Source organism: Topomyia yanbarensis, chromosome 3 (genome assembly GCF_030247195.1).
Source record: "Topomyia yanbarensis strain Yona2022 chromosome 3, ASM3024719v1, whole genome shotgun sequence".
In the NCBI taxonomy this organism is placed as follows: domain Eukaryota; kingdom Metazoa; phylum Arthropoda; class Insecta; order Diptera; family Culicidae; genus Topomyia; species Topomyia yanbarensis.
Window position 1 is genome coordinate 264,775,567 of NC_080672.1, and position 22,404 is coordinate 264,797,970.

At 38.3% G+C, this 22,404-nt stretch overlaps 1 protein-coding gene across 7 annotated transcripts in view; it reads left to right on the plus strand.

Moving 5' to 3' along the window:
* LOC131694044 (CUGBP Elav-like family member 4) overlaps window positions 1-21,901 on the plus strand; it is a 467,189-nt gene extending 445,288 nt beyond the window's left edge. For 5 of the 7 annotated variants that reach the window (XM_058982390.1, XM_058982391.1, XM_058982396.1 and 2 more), the window contains 4 exons: window positions 16,735-16,812; window positions 17,809-17,967; window positions 20,562-20,726; window positions 20,848-21,901. In XM_058982390.1, coding sequence (XP_058838373.1) covers window positions 16,735-16,812; window positions 17,809-17,967; window positions 20,562-20,689 — 365 coding nt within the window. In that variant the 3' untranslated portion in view covers window positions 20,690-20,726; window positions 20,848-21,901. The remainder of the gene's footprint in view (window positions 1-16,734; window positions 16,813-17,808; window positions 17,968-20,561; window positions 20,727-20,847) is intronic. The other 2 variants (XM_058982393.1, XM_058982394.1) reach the window with 1 other exon arrangement.
* Window positions 21,902-22,404: the final 503 nt, after the last annotated feature.

The following is a 22,404-nucleotide window of genomic DNA, read 5'->3' on the forward strand; positions in this document are numbered from 1 at the left end:
AATGTATGTCTATCGTAATAGTGGAACCCCCAAAAGCCCGGAGCCTCTGGTCATAGAGCAGTGTGACCACGTGTAAAAACGGTACTGGGTGCAACTTGATTTTCGAAGTGGATGGGCAGAGTTGGTTCAAAATTCAGTTCAAAACTGCAGGGTGCGACGTTTGTGTGCAGCTTGTGGGTTTTTGTTGGGACAAGTTGATTTATTTTTGTTTTTATGTGCGCGTTGTGGTAACGAAACGGAGGGAATTCACATGCCAAAATATTTTGTACGTACGTGGGGTAATGGTCCTACTGTCACACACGTTTCTTATTTCAGATATGCGTGATGCGTTTTTTATCACTAGGTATCTGATAACATGGTATTTCGACAGCACGGGTCAAATGGGTTTAAGCCTACTTTATGGCAGAAATTAGTTGGATATTTTGGTGGATGAGCAGTTTGAGCTAGGTTATAACTGTTCCAGTTGTTTTTAAAAATATTCGAAGCTAATCTGTAGCGTTGCTTGATAATCAACCCAAAAGCAGTAACACAATTTTAAACGCGTGGTAAGATAAAAAAAAAACAAAAAAAACGGTGATGTATACCAATTCAAATTTTAAAATAAAATTATTCTAAATTATAAAACAAAACGCTGGATTCGGTTTAATTCTAATATTGTCAAAATTTCTGATTTGCACGGCAATAACACTGTATCCAATAACGAAGCTGCTCATACTGATTTTTTTTTATCAGACCAATCTATTTTTGCTAGTTGGATCTGCCAATGACACTGGAACCTCCATTTACGAACCAAACCAGGGGTTTGTAAAAATGAATCAGTTCGTAAAAAGTGTCGTTATTTGAAATTTAGTTCGTACAAAAAGTTCGTTTCACATTCTTATTAAAATTCGTTGATTGAGCAATATTCTCAATAACCCTCACAATATGGCTACTTTTGGAACGAGCTTGACAAGTAGATGATTCAAAATGGCGACTTTCGATTGAGCAATATTTTCGATAAACCCAACAATATGGGTATTTTTGGAACGGACTTAACACGTAAATGATCCAACTGAATTACTGGAACTTTTTTTAAATCCAAGATAGCGACTTCCGGTTGAGTTATACTCTCTATAATTCTACCAATTTTGGTATTTTTTGAACGAATTTGACAGTTCGCCATGTACTCGTGAAGCCCATTCTGAATATATCCACCAATCACCAATCAATATTTTGCAATTAAAATTTAAGAAAACATTTTTCAAATGTTGCATTATTTCATAAAATTTAATTATATTAGATTAACATTCCCTTTGGTGCCAACATTTTAAAATTTTACCGAAGACTTCAAACCTCTAAAATTCTAAATAAGAAAATTAGCGTCACAACGCAACACGTGCCGTAAAAACTCAAACTGATTTATATCACTAAAAGATGGCGCAGATAAAACCAGGATACTTTTCTGAAGGCAGCATTTGAAAACATTGCCTACCTAAAGCGCTAGAGGTTTTATTTCTCAATTTTCTCTCTCTGGCCCATTGTGAATTCGTCGCAGCTATATACTTTCTTCAACAAAATAACGCTCCTATAATCTGTTCAACTACCTAAAATGTTTCTTGTTCTTTTCAAATAATGTAGATATCATGTTTTGAAGGAAAACTAATGAGAAACGCCAAAAATTGCAACTGTCACACCGATAGAGCTTTGACCCAATATCCAGAATCACAAACACCGTCTGTAGCAAATTCCACAGATTACAAGAGTACTCTGGACTTGCGCTAGTGTGCTTGTTTGGCTCGCGTTTCGATACAGGTTATCCCGAGTGTTATAAACTAACTCCACTCGCTTCATTGCAGCGCCTAGCAAGCGTGGACGTATGTGCGACCGGTCGTTGTCCGTCGATGCACGCCTCTGTCGAACGGACGTGAAATAGATACAAACGAGCTTCGAGGAGAGTCGCTTCGAAGGTTCGAATACATCGAATTCCTGCGTTACATACAGTAGACTGTCCACCAGTCCACCCTCTCCCGAGGCACGAAGGGACGAATTTTATATATTAAAATAGAAATTGAATGTTTGATATTACAACAAAATGAAAATTTATGCAATGTATGCTCTTCCTATGCAAATATTTGCAGTGTTAGACGAGAGAGGATTTCGTGAGTTTGTTTGGCGAGCTGACAGCGTGTAGCTTCGGCGCAGGGTTTCCTAGTCCTGTCCTGCCGTACCACTACTATCCTCGTGCGAACCGTAAATAAATATCAGTCTTATAATGACATGCATGCCAACGTGCTCGAACTCATTTCGATGGATTCTAACCCGTCGCTCCTCTTATATGGACACACCTTATCCCGGGAGCGAAATTTCTTAATTGAGTTTCTCCCAGCGTTCGTTCGAAATAGACTATCTTGAATCCTATCGATCTTGTAAGGGAACGCCAGGGTTCGCCGTACCACTAGTTCTGTTTGCATTGAAATATAATTAATATTTCAATTACATCACATTGATTTGCCTTTCTTGTTTCGCGCGCTGGCTTCCCTGGTCGGAAAACAAATTTTCAAATGAAATTCCAGAAGCACGATGATGAATAAATTTGGTTTTCCTTTCATCTTACCTCCCAAACGAGATCGAGAAGCAGTAGAATTTCGACACAGGATGCCATCTCCTTCCGAGGAATCGTTGCAAATTTGTTTATCGTTGGAAAATTTTCGCTCCCCAAAGTGCGGCTCAAGTATGCAAACATTTAATTCTATTAGCAATTCCTTCATCAATATTTGCAACTTTTTGGCGCAAGCCGACTTTGGTATCCCTTTTCAGGAGGCACGGATTTAACGAAAATCCCGCACCGAAGACTAACTTTTCCAAAGCCGCACTTGAGTGGTTACTTCCTTTCCTCTATCTCTCTCACTCACTCCGTCAACCTTTTCCACCTATCAGCGACAGTAATGGGACACAAGAAATCACATTTAATTTACTTTCGACTCATTGAAATTCACCGAAAATGACAACAAATCTACTTTCGGTTTTTCTCACCCGGGCGAAACGCAGCGCACAAGAGAGAATTGGAAAACTAATCCAGACTGCTTGTTTTAAATACAATTTAAAATTTTGTTCATTTAAATGTCGTCAACAATTTTATTTATACCCCGGTGAAAACTGTCGACAAAACCGAAAGGATTGCTTTTTGTTCGCTACAGAGCCACCCACAGTCGGTCGTTCATACGCACCAGGAGCGTTGTGACAGCGAGGCAGTGGTGCACTGATTTATCAATCTGTAGCAGGTGAAAAGTACTGTAATTTAAAACAGTTTCACAAATTGTTACGCTAGCAGAGCACGCTGTTGAAAAGCAATAAATATGATTTATCCCTGGAATTGTTATTTTATAAATAGCTTTGTGATTCCCATTTCACATATTTGTGTTTGAATTTGTCAAGCTATCACTCGACTGAAGGACACATTAAGACCTTGACATACATTCTAAAATATTATGTAACTTGCCACAAAAACGGAAACGACACTAGTAGGAGTATATGTTGGGTAACCTTGAATAAAGCTGTAAAGTCTAAAGTCAAATAAATTTAGGGAGGGTTTGGTAAAACAAAAGGTTAGGCTTCTACATGAATCTGAAAAAATACTACTATAGTTATTCTCATTCTAGTAGAAATCATCCAACAACCAAACATCTGGGATACTGCTAGGGGGTCCAAGTTGGTGTTTTTATACTTGTTACTGTTGCCACTGCCACCTCGTTCCGGCTGGCTGGGAAACCGGAGTGCGGGAGATTGTTATTTACAGGAAAAGTTGGTACGTTGAGAGGTCTCATTGTTACGTTTCTGGAAGTTGTTGAATGAATGGAAGCAACAGCGCACAGAGAAAAATCTACAAACAACTTGGCTTGACTCTGATTTCAAGCGAAATGCTGCGAAAAAAAACTATAGCAGGACCCCTGTTCCTTTCGGTTGGAGTAAAACGAAATAGTGCATCACAGGCAACCATACCAACCCAGGGGGGGCTTCCTCTCCCTGTCCAGTTAAGTAGAAAGTTTTTTTTTCACTCAAACAGCAGCAGTACCAGGGCTGAAATGCAATTAAACTTTGTTATTTGTTTTCGGGTGAGAAAGTTTATATTTTTAATGAAACATGACTCGCCCACTGGAACTCTGGGCGGCTCGCTGTCTCCGAGTCTGTGCTGAGAACTTGAGACTTTCAGGAGGAAGGAAAACTGTGACGACAATGCTGGTTCAGTTAGATTGCATAGTGTATAGCAGGGCAGAAAGGCAAAGATATATGTTAGGTCAGTTTAGGAGAAATTGGCCGGAAGTGGGAAGGTTTTTACACTGACATGGCAACTCTACTGCTAACTAGTTGCAATTAGGAACGTTACAAATTGGGACCAGCCAAGTCCAAGTCTGGAATGGTATTTCAGTAGCAGTTTTATCATTGAAAGATAAATGGAAAGTAGTTCTACTGAATGATTAACAAGGGGTTGGAGCTGAGCTTGTTACGAAGGGAGGAATAAGTTTGGGTAAGGTGATTTTAAACTTGTCACCAGCAAATGTTGCGCTTAAATTTGTATTTTAGAAATAATGCAGAATGCATACATTTATACTACAGAGAGCGCTGTGAATAAAATATCAATAATGGACGCATAATAGTCGACAATAAGTATTCTTCGGATGCTGTATTAATTAATAGCAAGAAAGTAGTAATTGATTTATCTTAATTGTAACAAGAGGACCATTTACAGTGAAACAAGAGAAATTACTCGAACATTCATGTTTAGATTCGGTATAAAATTCTCTTGAAAACCTCAGTGTAGGTAGGTTTCATCGAACGCAGTTGGGTAAGCCTTTTTTCAGATATGAGTTTAAATGTAATTATTAACAAATAAACTTTTTTTGGGTCAATCGAAATAAACTGAAGTTTACATCTATCAATAAGGACTGATTATTAAACTTTAGTCTTATCTAACGCCTCATAATATTTTTGGTAATAATTTTCTAACAAGTTATGGCGAACAGTAAGGTACTCACGGGATTATACTAATGTCGTTCACTTACCCAGAGATTGTCCTGTAAAGAGGTGTACCCAAAACACGACTCGTGATTTGCATGCAAAACGCATGATTCTAATGCGCATTTTGCATTAGAGCTGGTATAATGCTTATAAAGCGTTATCTTTCTTTATTCACAACAGTTGCAGCAACAAACAACGCACAGTGGTTTAAAACGCGAAAAACGTGATCGTTTTGAATAACTTCGAAATGGTTAGTTATAGCGATATACTATCTTCGGAAGAATTTATGACAATGAGACGCTTCATCTTTATAAGTCAAAAGTTTGATGATTAATCCTCCTATAAGTGAGATTCAAAATTTATTTCTCATATAATTAAAGATAGCAAATTGGTGTATTCTGCAAAGTTGTAGTAAATTCTTCTACAAGAAACTTTACTGAAGATGGTAATAGTCTATCTTTAATATTCTTTGAGATATTGAGCATTATTAGAGGAAATACCGAAAATATCAATTTTTTATTATAACTTCTTTCCAAGATTTTTTGGAAGTTCAAAATGTTCTACAAAACCATAACAATTGATGAAATACAAAATTTCGGTGAAGGAAGCAACTTAATATGTTGAGCAGATTCTGAGATATTCACGATTTTTAGTCGAAAAATGGCCTACTTTGCACTCAAATAATTCATGAACGGGCAAAAACGGGCAAACTACTCTATATGTATTTGAAAGTACAAGAAAGATGCTGCAAGATTCTGTATGAATCACTTGTATCCGGTTGTATCCATGGCTCTGGTAGCTGTATTTAAAGAATATCATTTATTAGTCTAAAATATTGATACGAAACATATTCGGTAAAACGGTTGAGATACAGTGGTGGTACCTTCGGCAAAGTGTCGGGGAATATTCTTCTTAGAAACATTGCCGAAGACACCAGTTTGCCACCTTTACTAATTTCTTAGATATGGTGCAATATTTATGAAAAACCTACTAAAAGCGATTCATTCGGTAATCGCGCTTGCTTTGATTACTTGTTTCCCCTTTTTTATTTCGACTATGTTAGTCACATTTTCTTTTTTTACGTTTTAACGACATTCAATTAGCTAGAGATTACTGGGTAGGGAAAGTTATGAAACTTAGAGCCATAGTACTCAAGTGAGAGCAAGGATGTGAAGTAAACAGATCGGAAAACTAGAAGTGGCAGGGTCATTAGAACAGGCTTAATATCGTGCGGGCTTAATTTTTGCCTTCTGATAATGAGGGTCGAGCTTAGGCAGAATAACTACGAATCACTCGAGTTCACTATCATGTGTCCTTGATAAAGGTAGACGTATCTATCTTTACCGTGACAACCGGCCATGATTACTTGTTTAGCATTGTCCCTGTATAGCGTTACGTCAGTTGTTGTTTATTGGATCGAATGATTTGTATTTGCAGTAATCGCGATGGTGGACAATAAACAAATTTTTAAAAGGCTTTCTTTCATAATAATACAAATTCAACTGTCAAGTCGTTCATAGCAAACGTAAACGGTTTGCTTATATTAATGTTCCAAGCCCTGGTACTACATTCTATTGTGGAACTTGACCTTCTGTGTTGACAAACTTTGCAACCGATTTCAGAGCTAATACACAACCTACTTATACTTAAAATCGTTTCTTGTTAGGATTCGACTATATGGCTCATAAGACAACGCATTACTCTCTGTACCACCGAACAATGCACTGTATCTAAAAACCAGTCAAGACAGAAAGCTGCTGTCTTCGACAATGTCTCTTGTGAGAACATTCCACATAGAATGCCGAACATAGTCCCACTCTTCAGTTCACCGAATATGTAACGCTATACAGTGACAATGCTAAACAAGTAATCAAAGCATGCGCGATTACCGAATGAATCGCTTTTAGTAGGCTTTCCATAAATATTGCACCATATCTAAGAAACTAGTAAATGTGGCAAACTGGTGTCTTCGGCAATGTTTCTAAGAAGAATATTTCCCGACACTTTGCCGAAGGTACCACCACTGTAGCTCAACAGTTTTATCGAATATGTTTCGTATCAATATTTTAGACTAATAAATGATATTCTTTAAATACAGCTACCAGAGCCATGGATACAACCGGATACAAGTGATTCATACAGAATCTTGCAGCATCTTTCTTGTACTTTCAAATACATATAGAGTAGTTTGCCCGTTTTTGCCCGTTCATGAATTATTTGAGTGCAAAGTAGGCCATTTTTCGACTAAAAATCGTGAATATCTCAGAATCTGCTCAACATATTAAGTTGCTTCCTTCACCGAAATTTTGTATTTCATCAATTGTGATAGTTTTGTAGAACATTTTGAACTTCCAAAAAATCTTGGAAAGAAGTTATAATGAAAAAATTGATTTTTTCGGTATTTCCTCTAATAATGCTATATATCTCAAAGAATATTAAAGATAGACTATTACCATCTTCAGTAAAGTTTCTTGTAGAAGAATTTACTACAACTTTGCAGAGTACACCAATTCGCTATCTTTAATTATATGAGAAATAAATTTTGAATCTCACTTGAAGGAGGATTAATCATCAAACTTTTGACTTATAAAGATGGAGCGTCTCATTGTCATAAATTCTTCCGAAGATAGTAAATCGCTATAACTAACCATTTCGAAGTTATTCAAAACGATCACGTTTTTCGCGTTTTGGACCACTGTGCAACGATATTACGCTGAACTGGCAGTTTACAATTTGTCAGACTAGAATGCAATCTAGTATTTGGAGGCAGTCGCTCGCCGTGAACAGCGATGTCATAAGCATTCACCACAACGCAGTGGTCCCCAAATGAAAAAAGACAGACATAGGTCTTTCCTGAGTTTCACAAATGGGGTATATCCGGAACCCCAGTGGGGTGACGGACGAGTTTTGAAGAAACATATCAGAAATTTTACTAATCACTTTTTTTGAAATGCGCGACATATGACTATTTCCCTTGATCTTTCACAATAGACATGAATTGGACCAATCTTGGCCACCGGAGAACTGTTCCGTGAGAACCAAACAAAATATACCTACTTTACTATCATTCCAGCCTTTTGGGTTAAATTTATACGAAATGCGAAGTTCTTTCAATCATACGGTCTTACAGTTCCCTCAAATTATGGTCATTCCGGCGCCGCTTCCGCATTTTGTAACCAAGATGGTGGCTTCCGGTTACCACTAAACAGTAAAAACCATCATCAATATGAGTGTCATATGGCAGTAGAGAACAGAAATTGATATTTAACGCCATTTTGAAAACCAAGATGGTGTCTTCCGTTTATCATAAAACAGTACAAATCACCATCAATAATGTTATCATTGTAAAGCAGGTGGTCAAGAAAGCCAGATATTGGTTTACTGACGCTATTTTGAAAACCCAAGATGGCTGGTTCCGGTTCCAAAGAAGCAGTGAAAACTATCATCAATATGGGTGTCATTTGAAAGGGGTGGTCGGTAGAAGACAGAAATTGATTTTGACGCCTTTTTATAAACCAAAATGGCGACTTCTGATTACCACAAAACACTGGAAGCTATCATGAGGATGGGTACCATTTGGAGCTATCTTAACCGGATATAAATGTCCGACGCGGTACCCGGGTACCTTTTTAGGTTTCAATGAATTAAATTTCCATGTTTTATCCATAGCTGGAAATTGAAACTTTGTGACATCTTAGAACTTCACTAAGTCAAGCTTTTGGGTTAATAATATTGTTGATGTAGTAAGGGGGAGTGAGGAGGGGCTCCAGATTTTTTTTACTACGTAACAGGCTGACGTGGATACCCGGGTACTCTCGTCGGCCTGTTAAAGGTGTTTTTGTTGGACACATAACGGTTAAATATAAGTATGGTAAGGTGGAGCAAATCCGACCTAGTAAATGGTTTTGGCTGTAAAATGTTCATTTTACATCGGATCAAGTCGTTTTATATAAAATTAAAATTTGAGATACAAGCGTTTTACGAAAAAGTTCATTTTTGCTGTTTTTAAAAATGGTGTGGTAAACCCAACCGCCTATGTTTTTGGTTGATTTAGGACAGATATTACCCAAATTAAATGAATGTTATGTTCTAGAATTGTACCATGAAGAAAATGAAATTCAATCTTGGAATAGCAAAATCACGAGCAGTAGCACGTACAGATATTCCTATTTGCATCGGAGCAATTACTCGATGATTACTATATTCATCATGTTTTTGTGTCTTTCGTTTGAGGAATTCCACGAGAAACCGGCCAACGACAAAATATGACCATCGTCGATTCGAACGAAACTTTTAAGTTGTGTTCGGTTTATGAATCTCTATGATTTTCTCTGACAATTGCAATATTTTTATACAAGAGCTATTTTTCAAAAGGGCCTAGAAGACCGAAATTGATTATTGGTGCAATTTTGAAAACCAAGACTGAGTCTTCCGGTTATCACAGCAGAGTGTAAACCATTAACAATATTGGTGTCATTTGAGCGGGTACTGCGAGAATGAAATCATATTGTTGCATTAGAATTTCTGTTAAAAGCCACGCAAGGCAATGGTTCGTTCCTTTACTGGTGCAGAATCTTAATTGTGTATCTGACAGAAAACCATTTGTTTCGACCCAATTGTCGAAATGGTAAGAGATCATTTTTTCGAACATCTTCCGAATGCAGGATGACATTTCAATCGGCCGATACGAATTGTGCTCGGAGGTTGGTTTCCCAGGTTTTGGAATGGCGATCCCTCTCACTTACCTCCAGTCTTTAGGGACAATGTAACTCGCCAGGAACTTATTGAATAAAACCAACAAACGCTTTTTCGCGGAATCAGGTAGATTAATCAACAAGTTGAATTTGATTCTATCGAACCCTGGAGTGTTATTGCTGCATGGCAAAAGATAAAGTGAGAATACCACCATAGCTTCCAACTTTCAGGAATTTTTTAGACGCAAAAGACCGCCCGCAGGTGTTCGCGTCTGGTACGCGTTTCATCTGCACTTGAATCGCGGTATCGAGAATCAAGACTGCCAAAACTGCGTAGCTCTTCCAATGAATGTTTCGTGTGAGGTCATAAGAAACATTAATTGTTTCAGGTGGTCTTAAACCGAAAGTGATTGTTATTACCACCGACAGGTGGTCGCTAGCGTAGGCATCAAGATGCAATCCAACCGCAGCGATGTTCAGTAGAAAAATAAGTCTAAAGCGCTTGGGCGTGCCACTGCTGTAGGATTCCGTGTCATTTTTCCCATGTTCAAGATTGTTATATTGAAGTTGTCACAAAGGTCGTGGAGTAGGGTGGATCGATTATTTTTTGATTTTTGATCCCCAAAGTACCATAGTAGTTTCGATTTATGCGAATAATATTAAAATAGTGAAAATTTAGGTGTATTTCTAAAGTGAACCACGTTTCGCACCACGCAAATGCGTCACATTTTATATTATTTATTGAAAGTTTAAAAGAATCGATTTTTGGAAGAATACTTCTGCAATTCCACTGTAAGAGGAAAATACGAGCGCTGTAAAGAGGGGCCATTTTGCAGTCAGCTGCTTCAAAAGTGTTCTCACTATAGGTAGAAAAGTGATCAAAAAATGTTTAAGGGTATCAGAAATCTTTCAACATTTCTGATCTTCTTAAAAGTTTTCGTAACTATCAGATCCACAATGTCAGGGAAGTTCATCTGTCCAGCATTAAGTTGACTGGGTTGAGACACTTGGGGTTTCTGGTGTTCCTGGAAGCAGTTAAACTTGATCTCAAATTTCCAAATGCATCGGTTTCGTGGTGGAACCAAGGGAAACCTTTTGACTTTTACAAGGAATCTCGGGTGAGAAAATCTTCCTATAGCTTCTAGGCACAATAAAAAATGTCCCTTCTTGAACCTCGTCAAAACCGCACTCGTCGTGAAACCTTAGCCAGCATTTCTTCTCTTTAGCATTTCTGCGAAAAAGTGCATAGAGCGTCCATTATGTGAACGCTTCAGTTTCTCCTCGCGCTGTTTGCACGACATACGTGAGGTCACGTAAACTCCTCTTACAGTAGGGACACTTTTCACTTGCCACACCCTATCTTGTTGTGACAATAAGTGGATGTGTTGCTCAGTTCGTTGCATTGGCCCGCGGTACAAAAAGGCGGACAGGCCGACGAATCTTGTCGAACAGGACGTAATTTGGAAAATCAGACCCGGCGAAAATCAATCGATACGAGTCTAAAAGCACACAGGTTTTTATCCCGTTCTGTGTGACTAATCCTGAATGCACTCGCTTGCCGTCCAAATTTTTGCTGGTTACAGCAGGGGGTCTTTGGAACAGCCATCCTTCTCTAGTAGATCCCCCAGGTAAAACTCGAATCGCTTATGACGCCATTTACCTCAATTTTATGGGCGGGCAAGTAGACTCGGAAGTCCGTCGTAAGATTCTTATTTCCAGCAATGTCTTTTGCTTGATTTAGATCGGAAACCACAACCCTCAGCTTATCAGGGCGGACTTTCAAAATGTCAGTCATTGCTGAACATCGTCTGCGCAGGAAAAAGAACAGATATACCCAAGTCGAGTTCAATGGGTAGGACTTCAAATGGAGCATCGGAGTCTTTGTTGCCGAATCTTGTTCGACATCCATTTCACCATCAAGTGGGTCTTTCTCGACAATGGACAATTATGTTCGGGTACAGAGCCCGGCACAAAGCAACAACTTAAGAACACTATTGGAGAACTAATATTTAATTGAGCAATGTTAAGATAAAGTCTTTAAGCGGCGAACGGCTGGATGTAGATATTATACACACGCCGGTGACTGAATACAAAAACTGCCAACACAAAGAATAGCCTTGAGGGCAACAGATCACAAAATTTCGCGTCTTTGTTTCACTCATACAAAGAACAGCCTTGATGCGGCACCCCACTCGATCCACCTACGAAAATCGTTCAAATTCAACCACAGAATATCATGCAATCCTTTAGTCTTATGCCACATTTCCATGGAAAGATATCAATTCTGAACGACAGTATGATCTTTTAGATTCATCATTATAACTAGAATTTCAAGTAGACTCGTAATTTTAACAATGAGCTTTCAAATCAAAAACACTTATAGATAATTGAATCAAGTGATGCAGAGTGAAAACAATTCTCGGTTTTTGTTCTGCTCGACTTTTTTGATGATAGTTACCATGGATATTTTCGATTTACACAAATCCATACACATTCGCACACACTATGCAATTATAAGCACTTTCCAAAATCCTGTAAAAAATGACGATACAAATCTGGACATTTTCCTTATCCCACCCTTTCCTTCTAGGGCAAGCGTGGACTTTCTCGGGATTACTACCCTTCCCTAAATTGTCCACGTGGTATATAGATGGCCCCATCGGCGTGGCCTGAAATTCGGCTCAAAGGGGGTTTGAATGAAAATCGGCGATTTTTCGAAAATACTAGAATTTAATGTAACTTTCATAAAATATTGCGTCTACACAGAATAAGCATTAAAAACGGGCAGCTTGTAAACCTCCATAGATAATTTTCTTGTATAATATATAAATAAAGTCAAAGAATGTACACTTGAAAAGTAAGGAGGGGGGGGGGAGGTAAGTGTTCCAGCGTAAAAAAATCAGTTTTTTTGTCAATTTTTTGAGAAAGATGGGAGAAGCGAATTGATCGAAACTTTTGTACATTATATTACTCATTTCAATAACATTCTGTAATTTTTCATGCTACCCCCCCCCCCCCCCCCTTAAATAAATGTTTGAAAATTATTGTTACTGCCAAGGATAATAAATTCGAAGAATTTTTTCAACATAGAACAGCGCATCTTCTGATTTAATAATTCTATAAGAATAATAGAGAATTAACTCTTCAAAAAAATAGTAACAGGCTTCGTGCCTTGTCTCAAATTTGATGCGACTATCATTTAAACAAATTTGTTGCAGGTATGAATGCTACATGTATGGAGCATATCGAGCCATAAAACGAAATTCACGATATTTTCTTGAATTCAGTTTTCTTCAAAATAACTTCTCATTGTAAGCTTCAGCAACTCAGGCCTCTGACAAAATGTTAATTTCATTCTTGATAAACACCAGAATAAATTTACCATATAGAGTATTATCAAAATAATTCAAGTTTTTCGATTCCCTGAACATATACGCTTTCAACATATTTTTTGGAATAACGCTCTTCAAAACTTTCCTGAACACATAAAGTTTCGATCTAAATTTCTTTGAGGAGTAAACTCTCCATAACTACTTCTAGGAAGATTCAACTCCTAAATTGTTTTATCCATAGATGTGCTGTTTCTCGTTGTAAAATTCGCTAGAAGATGCTAAACCAAATTTGACGGTATCAAATTGATTTGATATTGATCGTAAAAAAACTGTTTTCAAACATTAAGATTAGCTATTCATATAACTGATAATATAACGAAAATACACATAAAACTCGATCATGACAAAACGGAAAACGCCATTCTTTAAAATGTTCCTTCTAGTTTTCGTCCCAACTCTACGTATTTCCAAAACAAAACATTTTCAGCTAATGAAGTTCGCGGTTGAGTGGGATCTCGCTTAAGTGGTAGGGTAGTACGATAGCTGTCGCCAATGCGATAAGCATGTGTTCTTTTGGGGATGTTATCATATCCGAGGGATACCATATTGGACCGGAGTCCCAAGGGTTGCAGGTTCCAATACTGCCTCTGAAGGGACTTTTTCACATGATTGCTTTAACTTAACAGACCATTTCGATCTGTTTTCTCCGTTGGATACCCCCAAAAAATCTTAAATAGGGTATTGGCACTTACGTCATTAACCAAAAAATGAATTATCTGTTAAACTTTTATATTAAATGCTTGAGCATATGCGTCTGTTGCACATTTAACTTTTACCCAATAACGTAGCGCAAGAACTGATAAAGATTAAAGTGTCATTGAAAATCTAATCCAAAAGGGATGCGAAAGTAAACGTTCCGGTTTGGCTCTCTGTACACTTTATGTTAAATAATTATGTATTGTACTCTGAAAATATTTTTTCTAATTACAATACATATAATTGTAAATCACGATTTTTATTTTATAACATAAAGTAGGTTTTCCATCACATTTCACAATATCATTATTGATGGATTGTCGTTAACTTTCTGATATTCTTATCATTGCAATGGTATCATTCTATAAGGTAATTGCAATGTCAAACCAGATTAAAATGCTGAGACAATTTTCACTAAGAATTTGAATACACGTTGCGCAAAAATTCCCCTTAGCTCATTGACCGCTGAATCCCAGAAAATGGTTCTTATACTATTTAAATCGCATCACTTGATTCTTAGTATTAAGTGATTGTCAACAACGGAAAATAATTGGCTTCCAAGTTCGACTAGCTCCTTGCTGCTTTATATATAACATCACAAAAAAACAACCAAATAAATCTTCCTTTGTTTGCTATTTCGATGGAAACACTTCAACCCGAAAACATCAACCAGCCGAAAACTGCCGGATTTCGAGAGGATGCCAAAATAATTGGAATATTATTTCCTCCTTCCGGTGGGCGATGACAGAAGCCACGAAAGAAGGCACTAAACCCAGTCAGTATTTCAGTCGCAAAGTGTCTGCTCGTAGTTCAGTTCCTGCAGGGAAGAGGTGAAAACCAATAAAGGAGGCAACACAAAATCATTGCACAGATAAAGATCATACCAATAGAGAGGCCTGATGGCGTCACCTTGTTTCGGACTCCCATTATTCCCTCAAACACCCTCTCTCCGCCTGCAAATTTCGTAACTGTCCGCTATTTGGCAAGATTTATTCACCCGGTCGATATTATTATCTGACTGTGAACCTCCAAACTCGATTTGCTTTTTTGCTTGTTTCGAGCGAAACCCACCGAACTGAGCCAATATTGGTTCTCTTTTGTACAAGAAGTTATGATCTTGTTTTTTTCTGCACCGTCTACGTCTGCCCAGTTATTCGCCGCCGTCACCGACATTCGCTCGTTTGTCATGGTTGCCCTAAGAGTACAACTTCTAGCATATTGTCATCCTCGCCACCATCGGCAGTGGCGGCGGTCGCGGCTCATGGTCCAACCTGGCCGCAGTATCCACATATGTTTCGAAGGTATAGTTTTCCGGTAGCGCTTGATACGAAGGACCGGGATTTTTATCGTTGCTTCTTCGCCGCCCGTTCGTTCTGTTTACGGTTACGAATTTTCCATTTCATTTAACAATACTTTTAGGCAATTGGTTTTTACTGGGTGAATTATGCTGTTGGCAGACTACTCGCTCGATATGTGTCAGCTAGTTTCAGTGGGGAACTATACGAAGGCTGCCAGTGTTTTTGCTCGGCGGATGAGAAATCTACTCAGGTGGAAAAAGACAAACTTATTTTAGTATCACTTGGGATGTGCTGAACATTGGCAACAACATTCATACATGTTATTCCGACGAGGCCTCAAAACACTTTTTTTGTATACCGTGTTCAATCGATTATGTCGCGTGAGTGTTCCTCTTGTTAGTTTTTAAAGAATAGAAAGATGAGTTAAGGAGAATACATTCTAGACTGGAGTACAGCAATTTTTAATATATTTCAAAGCTTGTTTGCGAGCATCAGATTTTTATATAGTTTTAAGCAATGCAAAATATTCAATCATATTCCTTGTATCATCGTATAGTAACTCTGAAAAGAGTTTTGATGTCAGTAAAAGCATTGATTCTGCAACAGAAGGAAATGCTGCATTTGTCTATCCATTCATTTGTCAATCCAGCTTTCAAGGTGAATATTGGTGGCCAAAAGTTATTTGACAGTAATCGCTTGAAGTGCTACTTACTTACTGAACAAAATATCTTTACATAGCAGTAGTCCGATCTGAATTTATCTTTTCCGAGCTTTCAATGATGATCAACTGTTTAAAATTACATTTTTTTTTTAAATAGATGTAATATTTTGCGGGAAAATAACATATTTGTGGGTTACCGGATCAGGTTTGTCTTTCACAAGTTGTCAATTGTTCGATTAACCTCTTTTTCCTATAAGTTTAATTCATTATTATAGCACTCTGTTGATTCGACGACTGAGGATAATGCAATTGGTTAGGGTTGACGAATGGGAAAGTTGGCCATCTCTACTTTGACCTTGCTTGTACTAGCAAGTCGATAGACTCTCGAGATCAGGGGATTACCACGACTCTTACTTTCCTCTCAGAGGCACACGACCGACCAGATGCATCGGACTACACAACGTATGGCGCTATAAATTGTTTCTCTCGATGAAAAATAGTTGCCATATTTTCCGCCTCGGTTTCTTTCATTTTCGGAACTCGGTACTAGATCCACACACTCCGGTTTCAAAGCTGGCATCCTATGCCGTTCACCACTGTCGAACCCCAACTCGTAAACATTATTTATGATATTGGGATAAAATATAGAGCAACATATTATGGGAGCAGTTTTCTTCCGTTCGCTATCGATAAGTCTGTTTTCTGTTATTCCGAATGTGTCCATATCCCGCTCTTAGTTTTTTTTGTTTCGTGTGAAACTTTCAGCGCAATTAAAATTGCCTAGCACAAAATGTAGCATCCTTTGAAAAATGTGTGTGTTCTTTAGAATCAACTGCTAGTTGACTAGGAAAAAAATGTCTATACCCCCCAACTAGCACATTACGCGACAGCGAATCCTACCCTCCTCTCCTTGTCTGTCTTTTAATATTCTCGTACCTATTTACTGTGTGTTGTTGATGTATATTTGTTTTTTGATTGTAAATTTGTAAATTTAACAGCCTACCCAGCCGTATACGGACAATTTCCGCAAGCCATACCACAACCGATAGCCGCCATTGCACCAGCACAACGTGAAGGTAAGCATCGCCCCCCAAAGCGCTATAATCAACCAACCAAAAAACTACAACAAACCATGCACCTCCACCAAAACGAAACACACAAAAACAGCTCTGCTCTGATCTCTGTCGGAGTCATTTTGTGGATTCGGAACTCGAAAACTGATGCGACGCTGAATCTGTCTCTATCTCTGTCACTTCAATTGTAGATCTGTTATTTTTTGTGATTTTTTGCATCTTGTGATTTCTGTTGTTTTTTTTTCGTTGGGTTTGTGATGGGATTTTCTATCTTATGTTATCTCTAGTAATTGTTACTCATCACATTACTTTCGGTTTTTCGTATTCGATTGATGTATTTTCAATAAATGCTACTGATTTCGATTCGGTTCCATTCGTTGCATAATAGAACAACACACAAGCACATAAAAGCTAAGTGCAAAGATCGGTGTATATTTTTGGTGTAGAATGTCAGCTTAAATCACTTACACGTACACATGCGCACACACAATATGCGTTCCGCTTTGGTTCGTTCGTGCTGGAATTGAAACAATTGGAAACAACCGAGTCTGGACGGGCTGGATGATCTCTGAAGGAAGGACATGTCTGTTCCACGTGTGTTGTTATATTATGCCTGCCAGTTTTCGAATAAGTGTTGTTTCAATATGTTTCTTTATGTATAACTTTTATGGCTACTGAAATCTTTGACATAATTCACATGGAAATTGGTGTTTTGTTTTCCTATAGATAGCTTTCGATTATTTTTTGTGATGGTATTAAAATTTACTTCCCAACAGAATAGTGAAAAATCAGTACTAAAATATATTTCCTTCACCATAGGCAATCCCAATTTAGGTTAAGTTCCTAACAAACAGTATATAAGATTTTTCGCAACGCATGAGAAACGTCTTATATTGAAACAGAACGGTAGCAATCCATCCCTGTCCCGCACCCGAACACTTCGAGCAACTCCAAGTATTGCGTTGGTATTCTTTCAAGACGACCTTGTACTTTTCCCAGGCTGTTCCATATCAGGCCCGGAAGGCTGCAACCTGTTCATCTACCATCTGCCGCAGGAGTTTGGCGACGGAGAGCTGATGCAGATGTTCATGCCGTTCGGCACTGTGATAAGTTCGAAAGTCTTCATCGATCGGGCCACGAATCAGAGCAAATGTTTCGGTAAGTGATCATTTGTGACATTTCTATCGATTGGTTTTAATTAAGATTGACACAAAGAAGGATTGGGTCTGACAACTTTTGGTTGCAATTCTTTAGGACGCTTTTAGGGATATCACAACTGCAAATAGTTAGAAAACGTCTGAGAACATAGGGTAAGTAGACGAGTACCGTACTAGCTCTATCAGTCCATTTAAGGCGTTTAAAGCAGTAAGGCAACTATCTTCTAGCGTTTGTAATTACTGCAAGCTCCCTCCCGAAACGAAGCAGTCCGTCATCGTGGCTTATTTTGTGTCGGTCAGATACAACCCATATAAAAAATCCTGGCGCTCCTGCAGCAAATTGCAATCATTGAATGCAAGTGGGATTCTGGTCATCCAGCGGTTTTGCGCGAACGAAAAGTTCAGCAAGCGCTGAAACGGAAGACGAAAGACAATATGGTGAAATCTTTCCGCACCAGGTCGATGTGGCAGCGGACGTCGCAAGCGCAAATGGCTACATAGAAGCACCGGCTGAAGGTGGTCGTCGAGGATGTCTTACATTCGAAGCGAAACATGGTTGTGGGGTTTTTCATTGAAAAACCCCGAGGCGGTGGATTGCACTGATTTTCTAGCAGAAGAGCAGGCCACTAGACGTGTTTCATACCCACTTTTGCTAGAAAGTGCAAAACCAGTGCAATCCACTGCCCCGGTGTTTTTCAATGAAAAACGACATAAGATGTATCTAGCGCTCGACGGCAATGACCGACAATATCATGTTTTCCAGCAGCGTACGGTACATCTCCTCTTGTGGTTGACAATCACTGAGAAGGGGAGCTCAAAGCCGATCTTCTATTCTTTGCAGCTTGTGGTCGATGGGGTGGTTTACATTATAAAGTGCATCCCGTAAGTTACAGCCTTATTAGGCATTATCCAATGGATGATTTCTAGCCGGATTATTCATTATCACATTACGCGAAGTGGTCACTGGAGCAGTGCATTTGAAGATCGCAGTCATCCCCAGGAAATTTATTTGAAGTCAGCACATGCACTGCTGATACATGAAGGAATACTGGAAAATTAAGAACGTTCGCCTACAATTTTTCTTGTAAATACTAAAGTTTGTGGCAGATCAATGGTACAATCATTAAAGCGCCCAAGCCAACTGTGCATTGAAATTATGTAGAAGATTATTCAGAATTATACGGCAATCAATTATTCATTAGTGGAATGACTAAGGAAGAAATGTGGACAACCATACCGACGGTTACAATTTGAATCGGATATACGAATTTTTGGGAGTGACGAGGTTGGGATGTGACAATGATATTTACAACTTGTTCTGGCTAGTAAGCCAAGGCTAATGTTTCATTTCAGAGAGCACCTTTACTCGCTCTGTGAAATTCAACATAAAAATCATACATAAAACATGGCCCCGCATTAGGGGTGCTGAAATCTTGATTGAAAGCCGAACTGGAAAAGAAAGCCCAACGGACGTACAACGATACGGTCTTTTCAGTCCCATTCAGATACCTTCACAATAAATGGTGTTCTTCTCAAAAATAAAGTGGATAAATGAATAAACAACGAACGTGTTTGAGTCGCACGGCATGACAATTTTAAATGCAAAGGATGTCCCATATCAAATTGCATCATGGAAAACAAAATTACCTAGTGGACTGATCCTTTTCAAACTTTCAGACAATAAAATATAACCCATTAGTGACCGTTTAACTCCACTCATTAGGTTCTGTACAACATCTGGCTGCAGCTTCTTCTCTACGGCAACCCACTTTTCTTCATGTATTCCTCGAATTTCAACTCCTTGAGATGCTTCCGCAGTGCCTGCTTCAGTATTTTTCGATGAGCCTTAGTTCCGGTGTGATGGAGTGGGAAGAGGGAGGGGGGGAGAGGAATCATGTCCATGGTTAAGAAAGTGACCCCATTAGCTTCGCACTCCTCCAGGACAACATTTGAATAGTTGAACAAAGCTAGATTCGGCCGGAAGGTCATAGGACCGTCGTGTTGCTTCAACAGAGGAAGCAGACGCTTCTGTAGACACTCCTTGAGGTAGATCTTCTCATTTACAGTCCCGGTAGTCACGAAGGGCGCACTCCGTTTGCCACATGAGCAGATCGCTTGCCAAATCATGTATTTATTGACAAACTTTGAAAGTATCTGCTTCCTTACTTCCTCCTGAACATCAAACTGGTACAGGTCAAAGAAGACCCGGAAGCTGCCGTGAGGCTCATGATCCATAATGAGACAATGAGGCTTCGTCAGCATCTGGGTGTACAGTTTTCGGGTCTGTGATTTTCCCACCATTATGCAAAAATTCAGCCTATGCGGCTATGATCAAGAGAATCGCGATCCCTTAATCAAAGCAATTTATGCTCAATTTCATCATGCTACATTTTTTCGAGGTGCTAATGCTTTCATAACGAAGAATTGTGTTGATAACCAAAAGTTTTAACATGACTGAGCTATAATGGGTTAAAAATGTGTTTTATTAAACTAATCGGTCTAGTCAGATCCAATCATTCTTGTCTTATAACATGTTTTCGCAATATTTTATAATGTTTTGCATTGCATTTGTTTTTCTTCATTTTCCCAAAACAGGTTTTGTGTCGTTTGACAATCCAGCTAGCGCTCAAGCTGCAATCCAAGCCATGAATGGTTTTCAGATTGGTATGAAAAGACTGAAAGTTCAGCTGAAGAGACCAAAAGACGCCAATAGACCCTATTAACAATCAGAGATCAAAAGCGCTTTAAAGAGTGCTTCTGGTGAGTAGCTGTTTTTGAATTCTTAATGATTGTTTTAAGATTAACTGGTTATTGTTACATAGATAGGTTACTAATTTTGCTTTTTACTTTGTTTCTTTTTCCCCATTTGAATCGTGCGTAGCTGAAGCTTTAAAATACGAAGTTAATCCTTAGACAAAAGTACTATATCATCAATTAAAAGAAAAGTGAAAATAAGAACAAAAAAATACAAAAACAAACCGTATCTAACCAGCAGGTCTTTCACATAGAACCGACCGTTCGAGATACACATAACCACATTCGCGCGAAACCGAGGAATTTCACGAGCGTCGAGCTGCTCCACATCAACTGACAAGGCGCACTTTAGAAAGCTATAGAACAAAAAGCGAAAGTTATAAAGCAAACCACCCACAACAAACAACTACAAACTTAACTATTAGTCGTCAGAGGAATACACTAAATAACAAACAAAAAACGTAAGAGGTAGCAAAGGCAGAGAGAAAGAGAAGCTGATTACTAACAAATGGAAGTCCAATTCTTTTCACAAACCATCAGTCGTTTAGCTACCCACACTGTTTCGAACAACTTTTTTCCGTCACGTCACACTCATCTTAGACAACTAGTAGAAGTTTAGAACTCGTTGCACGAAACCCTTCCGATCCCAAAGTGGCAAATCCTCCGACATTCTACGTTAGTTTAATGCGACAGAGAGCACGTATAACGAGCCTGGAGCCCCACACAACCTATAGCAGAAAGAGAAGCTAAGATTATTCAGTTCGATATCCACCACACTCTGTACATTTTTTAGATATATAATAAAAATATATATTATATATATACAATACCTAAGAATATTTATACATTAGAATGTAATAACGACAGGATAAACGATTTTTTTGCTAGTTTCAACATTTTTTCATTGTGCCATTTTGAGGAAGAACACAACATAAAACAGGAAGTAAAAAAGTAAGCTAAAAGTTTTTTTTTCAATTCGACTGTTCGGAGTTAGGCTTATAGGGCAGTGGTGTTTTTAGCACTATTACGCAAAGCGGAGGACTCGCATTACGAATACGGACTGCGAACTCGTAACTAGGCGGCAAAGGTACGGAAATTAAATTTTTAACCCTTAAACCATAGACCACTGAAGTTCTATATACATAATTGAGTAAAACTATATATATATATATATATTTAGAAGGTTAGATAAACAAGAAAACTTATTAAAAGGAGTATTTAAATTTAACAAGAATACAACAAAAAACAACCTAAATAGTAACGTAATGAGCAGAAATAATGGGGAAAGCTGCGACCTAACTGTTAAGTGCGACGGGAGAACAATAGAAGCATGCTATTTTACAGTTGAGGATGTGGTAAGGAAGTTTGCGAGCGGACGGTAACAATTGCCCATCACTTAGTATACTAGCTAGAAGTAATTTATCTACATGAAAGAAGAAAAAACACACACTTACATATACATTAATTACACGCATTATGTACTTGCATTACAAAAAAAATAACTATATAATTATGGCATAGAGAAATTAAAACCCGACTAGGGAGCTGAAGCTAAGGCTAGGAATTAGTACTAACTAAAAGTAGCACATTTCGCGGTAATTTTGTTGTTTTTTAGTTTTCTTATAATTTATTCTCGAAACTTTGATTAATTTCGTGTGTTAGCATCATTTTACCTGTTTCAGTA